At 36.6% G+C, this 7,838-nt stretch overlaps 1 protein-coding gene across 1 annotated transcript in view; it reads right to left on the reverse strand.

Annotated features, from left to right (window-relative positions):
• Positions 1-640: 640 nt before the first annotated feature.
• Positions 641-7,838, reverse strand: part of TMTC2 (transmembrane and tetratricopeptide repeat containing 2) — a 188,273-nt gene continuing 181,075 nt past the window's right edge. The window contains 1 exon segment of the mRNA XM_019473561.1: positions 641-1,941. Within this exon segment, the coding sequence (XP_019329106.1) occupies positions 1,762-1,941 (180 nt within the window). The 3' untranslated portion in view covers positions 641-1,761.

A 7,838-nucleotide genomic window follows, 5' to 3' on the forward strand; every position in this document is an offset into this window, starting at 1 on the left:
GCTAGGTCGTTAAGTACACACACTAATCACAAAAAATGCAAGGAAAACCAAATAAAAGAAATAGCAACACTTACAGACTGTTGTGTTAATGGCAGGTAACGTTGCTGCAGTCAAGTAATAAATAAATAAATACAGCAAAGTCTTCTTCTCTACAGTTTTGTTGGAATGGTGTTGAACAGTTAAAAAGCAAGAACAACCCCAAACCCTTTCTTAGTAATAGTTTTTAACAGAAGATCCTGAAGAAGCTTCAGTTCAAGGTGCTCTACCACTTTAACATTATATCTACCATTATGAAAAGAACACTGAAGCAGATACCAAGAGGTCATTAAATGAAATAGTAAATTTTCTTACAAGCAATAATACTTATTCCAAAGAAAGAAAGCAGTTAACAAATGGCCTGGAAAAAAATGACTAAAGCTTCAATACACTGCAATTTAAAATAAATTATTTTTACATTTAAAAACTGAAGACTAAAACAGTAACTAGGCCAAATCATTCTGAAACAGAAATAAATTGAACCTCACCAAAAGCATATTTAGATATTTGACAGCTCTGCTGCTAGCACACAGGTCAGAATACAAGCAGAATGCTAATATTTGGTTAGAATCTGAATAGGTAATATTTTTTAAAACACCACCACTGTGAAAAGCAACTGGCAACCACCTTTACAGACTTCTCTTGATCTACACTGTTTTAAGCATGACCTAATCCAGTCCCTTCAGTTATTTGCTAGCCTCACCAATGTATAACATTCCCTTTTCTCTGAGTTGCTCACGAAGTCTCATTTGTAGCATATCCAAGCACTAATATTTTCAAATCTCACTTGGCTGAGTTATTGCAAAAATATTGTATGCAGAGTCCAGTTTAAAGTTGGTCTTATCTGACAGCAATGTAAAGAGAGTCAAACACATTGTTCTATAATACCAATTCTTTTTTTTCTTAAGATGACAGTCTGACCACACTCATTTGATATCAGGGCAAACATCAGTCTTGCTTGTATTGCTAAATCATACCTCTGGACTTTTTTTATTTTTTTACCACTCTACATACACATCTGATGTGGAATATGGGCAGTTCCTTGCTCATTCTGTCTAGCTCACAGCCATTTGACTGTGTATCTCAAGAAAACTGCATTAAAACTTAACAAGCTGAAATATGCATATTCTCAGTAAACAATTATGACTGCTGTCATCTAGTCACAAGTGACAGGTTTTGGGAAAAAAAAAATTGTCCATATAAGCTGTGAAATTGGTAAGCAAGTGGTCCTAAAGTGAGATACAGCAGCATTAAGACAAACTGCAAACACACTGGATTTAGTATACATTTTAATGAGTTACAGTATCAGCAAAATACTTTAACCTAATATTACCACTTTTACTCCCATATGGCTTAGTGTATACTGTACAATTTTCCCTTAGTATTTCTATGACAGTATACATTTCAAGTACCCACCCGAAAGTGAGCAATATGGGATTTGCAATGATTTATCAAATATGCCAGAACACCTCCTCTCAAGTGCTATGGTTCTAAATATTTTTGTGGGGTAACAAGTCCTTCATGAATATCTCAAAGTCTCCCTTTTTCTATTTATCTAGCAAAAAAACTTACGCCAAAAAAGCAGAATAGCTTCTCCTAGCAGCAATTAAGACCTCTGATCCTTGCAGTCAAGTTCAATGAGTTCTCTGATCAGACAACTGTGTGGAAGTTCTAGTTCGTGGTTTTAATCAATTTAAGAAAAAAAAAAGTTCAGAGTTTTCATCATCATGTTTTGGATGTCTTCAAACCTTGTTTCTCCATGATGTTCCACAATTTGCGAAGATTGGACTGAGTGATGACATCATCAGGTTTAAGTTGAAGAGCAAGGAGGTAGTTTTCTTCAGCCTCTTTCAGTTTACCATTCAGATGGAGAATGGCTCCAAGATTCATTAGGGCAGCTGGATACTGGCACAAAAAAAAGGGAAGGAGAAATATTAGGAATATTTTCAGTTTTTCTTTTCAGACAATCTTCTTCCATTTAAACAAATTATTCCCTTATGTTTGCAGACTTTTCATGGAAGCAATTTAGCAATTTAAGCAAATAGAGATAACAAGAAAAAGTTTCTGAACAGCTGCTGTATACTCTGTGCTTTAAACAGGGCAAGCTCTGGTGTCTACAGACATAGACTTCTCTCTTTAATGAGAAAACACAGAACTCATAAAGCTTTACATGTGGTAATGTTGGCATAGCACAGTTTCAAAGTGAAAATTAAAGTAATCCAAGAGTGGATTAAAGACAGGAATTTAATTTTAATTCAACCCATTGCCAATAAAGAATTTATAATCATTGGGAATAGTTAACACATTGGAGCTCATCCCTTTTTTCTCTTTGTCTTAATTATTACTAGGAGAAAATACAATCTGTTCTCAGATTCTAAGGATGTTCAGGGGTGCTAGGATATCCATTTAGATTCAGGCTGTGGCAATTATTTCTTAATGAACGATTGAATAAAATTAACAATGGTGGAAACACATGCTATTTTAATAACAAAGATGTGAAAATTTCATAACAAATCCATTAAATAGCTTCTTACATTACTAATGATTTTTCTATCTTTAGCTAAGACAAAATGGTTTTTGTTTTTATTTTTTCATCTTTAGATTATTTCATTATGAAATAATAGGTTGTTCATGATAATTAAACATGCATGGTTACTGGAGTTAACAAATACTACAAGGGCAGAAGAGCAGATTTATGAAGCTGAAGAGAACAGTCTAACCTACCTATTTGCAAGTACCTAAGGCATTCACATGCTAGTGAGAGCACAGTGAAGGCATTTGCCAAACCCATACCTTGCACTTCAAAGAAAAAGGGGAAAAAATACTATACAAAGTTCACTACGGTTCTCCCCCTCAGGTCACTATCATTTCCAATGAGCTTCGGGAGCACTCACTTTCGAAGTCACATAGTTTTGCCTCAGAGGTTAAGTGTTTCAAGGCACCACTCACCAGTGTTCTGATCAAAATGCAATACTCAAAATGTGAAGCCACATGGAAACCCAGCCTCAGACTGCTGGGTGGGGGTGTTGGTATGCTTTAGAAGTCCTTCAGTGACAATAACTTCAGGAAAATATGGTAGGTAGAAGGCCAGTAAAATATGCACTAGAGTTGGTCGCCCAGACTGATGTGGTTATAGGAAGTCATTAGGATGAGGAAGACTTACCTATGTTCCAAACCTCTCCACTAGCAAGTTAAACTCATTACTCTTATCCTTCTGAATCAAGCTTCAACACTGCCCCCCCCCTACTTCTTGTGTCCAAAAACTAAATCTTGTGGTAGAAATGTTGTTCAGAAAATTCTCTAGTTTTATATCCTACAAATATTTAATATTTTTTCAGCTTTCTTCCAGCTTCTTTTCACCTATTAACATATGCATCACAAAAACTCATAAAGAACCGTGACACATCACATTTTCAGTTCCAGGGTTTCAAAATTAAGCAAAACAAAATGAGTTCAGCCCTCCCTATTGTAAACATCATAATGCTAATGCAGTGGAATCTGAAGATGTTATTTTTAGATTTAATTTTTCTTGCTTTACCCTGACAGATTATTTCCAACACCCCTACGTCAGTTACTTTGTTCTACTAAAAATCAAAACAACAAAAAAAAGCAGCTGGATTTTATAAAGTTTTCCCAGTTAAATACAGTCACATTCTGTACAGAGAAGGAAAACTAAGCCCCTGAAGTGTAATTTTTGCTATGGACAACACATATTGGCAGCCACATTATCATAGCTCCACCTTTGCAGTGCCAGTCCTGCATGCTATTTTATAATGGAATAATACAGTCCTTAATTACAAATGTTCTGGGTGCTAGTTGAAGTGATACAAGTGAAGAATGATAGGAAAACAGATTCACCGTATATGGATGGCTGTCTAAATATCCGCATATTTTATTCATTCATTTATTTTTAGACTTAAGATTGTTTGAGAGAATTTTCTCAAATCATGAGTAGGATGGTCCATTCCCACTAATTGTGCTCCTTATTTGTCTAATTAGAGTTTATGAATCAAACAACTTTTTTCAAGAGCACAGTTATTGACACAGAACTGTCTTCTCACTTGAAATACAACTATGTGCGTATGTTTGCATCTAGACAAAGCTTACAATTGATAAGGATTACAAAACCTTAAACCTAGAAAAACTCGTATTACATAAGACACACGTTAAAATGAGCTCAGGGCTAATTCTACAGCGTCCACAAACTTATTGTGTGGGAAGTAACACAATTGTCTCATACGGCTTCCAGAATTCCTCTCCATTTCCTTCACACCCCCCTGAAAATATGGTATGTGTATGGTACTAATCAAGTACCCTAAAGAATGTCGTATATATAAGACTATACGCCTAGCTAAGAAAACACTTCTGCCATCATGTCTTTAATTTGATATATCATTTCACTACAGCAAGCAACAAAAACATCTAGAAAAAGAACAAACTGCATGCCTTTGAATTGAACTTGAAATTTTCCAACTTCTACACATCATTCCTGATTCCCTGGAGACCCAACAAATTTTAGGCCATTAATGCTCTAAACAAATGTATCCATGGAAAACGTGAACTGATAACTCATTTCAGGTAGTGCTGAAAGTTCATTCCAACTCCATGTTTCAAATGAGGAAGTGCACAGGATTTCGGAAAGACTGCTCCCTAACTTTCTAGGGTATCGGCCACCCCAACATCCATGGTTTATTGTAACAGTTGCAAGAATTTTGGGTGACTGCAAGATTATACATCAGTGCCATCGCTCTCTGACAGCTATAAATGATGGTCTGAGGACAAGAGAGCAAGAGACATTTGCTATAGTTTTTCTTCACATATATTGTCTTTTATTAAAGACAGCTGATAAAACTTTTCAGTACGTTAACAAAGGCAGTCGGCAGCTACCAGTGCAATAACATGGGACTTGTAGCACTGTATAACAAATGACACCACCTACTACTTCAAAGACTTGAAAGGAGAAACAGGCCTGCCTTCATTTCCTTTTGGAGACAGATGCTTTACATCAAAAAAAGCTGACTGGCATTTCTATCGAGGATATAAATGCTGTCTTTTATGGTCTATTGGGAATTATTCCCTTTATTAGCATTTTTATCGTGGTGTGCTTGTTTCCTTAGTGTTTTTTTTTGGGGGGGTGGGGGAGGTGCTCATGGGGAGGAGGGTAGAGGAATAACAGAGTAGTTAATGAATAACAAAATAGCAAAGGGCATACATTTAGTTGCCAGAGGTGGTATTGGTTTACATTGATGATAATTCTTTCAAACTTTCTCTATACTACCAAAATACAAGGAGAGCCTTGGGGCATGCAAAAATTTTAATGTAAATTAAAGTCCTCTCTAAAATTGGAGAACTATGGAATCTCCAAATAATTCAAAATAATTCTGACTAGTATTTCGGGTTTATATTAAAGTAACCAAGTACAGTATTGGACCCACAAACGGAATAAATCTTAATGACACAGAAGATTAATTGATTCCTTGTTCATCATCTCTGGCTCCAGACATAGCAAATGCCGTATCAGAAGAACAGTCCCAAACAGAAGACAAATTTACTCAAATATATGCCTAAGAAGTTATGGAGAGAGAAACAAATACACAAACACTTGACCTAGCTCAAAAACACCTCTTGCATGGCAGATAAACACTTGATCTAGCTCAAAAACACCTCTTGCATGGCAGACAACTATTAACAAACAACAGACCAAACACAAGCAATGAAATCTGAAATTGTTTTCCCCAAAGCTCTGCTTACAGATGACCTTCTCTGCTCAACACCACAGAGTCCAGGGCAGCAGATTCTGAGATGAAAGTGCATTTTGTTGCTGCCAGGGTACTTATAAGGAAAATCATGCCAATTTTTACTCCAGTAGAATCACAAGTGCAAGCTACTTCTCACTTAGCTGTTTTAAAAGGTCACAGAAAAGATGTTGCCAATATTTGTCTTGCTCTTAATGAATTACTGCAGTGTGTGATCTTGTAGATGTTTCAAAACAACCCCAGGACTGTTTAATGAATACTGTAATCAGCATGGCCAACCCATCAGAAACACAGAGGCTAAGTGTTTTGTTTTAAAACAGCGCAATTAAGGACACCTGTTCTTTTAAGGGTTCCTGTTGAGTAAAGTCCGTACTTAAAGAAGGACACAACATGTCATTCATATGTGAATATTTCACCCCAGCACTTCTAGTTAAATATGGGTAAAGAATTCAGATATTTCTCTTTGATAACTGAAGATACATAGGAGGTACAATGACTGAGTAGTGAAGCAGCAGAGTATTAGTTGTAGAATGGCTCACTAAGCATGAGAGCGAAGCATGGTGGACTGCTTCATCTTATCAGTGACCATAGGATAATGTGCTGTCATGCCTTTTTTATCCTCCTACAGTGATGGCAAGGATTTTCACTTGAACTTTTATTACTGGTGTTATTGCTGTAGCACAGCATAGTATTTTCTGAAGCAATCAAAATGTCAACAGCTCCTTTTTTATTGCTAAAGATAACTGTGGACAACAGAATCATTTCAGGGGTGGCACTTGCTTTTGACAGACCTCACATCTTTTGAGTAAAACCATGACCTAGGAGTTGCCCCAAGATGTAAGCATACTACTTTAAAGCATGGGGGTGGGCGGAGAAGGTAGAACGAGAGGCAGGGGAGGGACATGCAGCGAGGTGGTTGTTGCCAACTGGATCTTACTCTCCAATGCAATACATTGACAACACTGTAAATTCATCAGTGACACATGGAAGCAGACCTTTTTATAGGAGCGACCTAGTGTTGCCTGATAAGCCAAGTGCCAGTTATTCCTTCCAGAGACTCATGTTTCTACCTGGTTCTCTATGCTATAAGGCTTCTTAGGAACTGCAGTTTGCATGTGCTATGTCTGGTATTCCAAACAGCACATGAATCACAACTAAGACACTGATCTCCAGTAAGTTGGCTAAGATGACAAGAGCAAATTGTCTAGGAACAGATAACTTGGTGCAAAAAGCATTCTGGAATAAGATGACAGGATGAATGGCAAAATATTATGGATCAGAGCGAATAAAAAAGCATAAAATTCAGAGTCAAGAGGGATTTCCTGTGTCATCAGCCCAGACAGCAAAGCATTCAGTTCTGCTGGAAAACAAAAAAATCAGCATCTTTGCAAACCCTTTAAAATGGAAGAATACTCTGCAACTTTTCCTCTATGACAGTCAAGTACATTATTTAAATGGCAAGTCTGCTCATGAACAATTTCTGTAAGTATGCTGTTGTGTCAACAATAGCTTTCAGCTTAAATAGTGAAGAGGGGAAATGGACAGAAAAACATTCTCCCTGCAAGTACTAATTTGAATAAACATTGTGAAGAGCACAGTTTCCACGGTTGTATTAGTCAGAAATGGACCTAAACATCTCTGCTGCAAAGGGAGCCTGCATCCCAATCTAATTACCTTAGGACTGACTAACATACATAGCTACATAAATCTAACTAACAACAAGCCTAGGCTCTAGAGGGGAGTGGATCCTTGGATTCAGCCATCATCTCTAAGAGTATTACATTGTTAATGCTGATAGAGAACAACCTTAGTTATTATTTACTAATATGTCATTAAACAGAAAGAGACTTCATTTAGTGCTCTATTCATATTTTGTTCACCAAAGTAATAAATTATTAACCTCCAGGGAAGATGAACACCCTCCAGAAAAAAAAAGTACATCAAAAAAGAAAACACACACAAAAAAGTAGACAGGAAAAATAGATAGTTTCTGTTGAATACTGTTTATGTAATAGTCCCATGTATGGATAATATATCAAGTTAAGG

This window comes from Aptenodytes forsteri, unplaced genomic scaffold, assembly GCF_000699145.1.
Source record: "Aptenodytes forsteri isolate BGI_AS27 unplaced genomic scaffold, ASM69914v1 Scaffold71, whole genome shotgun sequence".
Classification (NCBI taxonomy): domain Eukaryota; kingdom Metazoa; phylum Chordata; class Aves; order Sphenisciformes; family Spheniscidae; genus Aptenodytes; species Aptenodytes forsteri.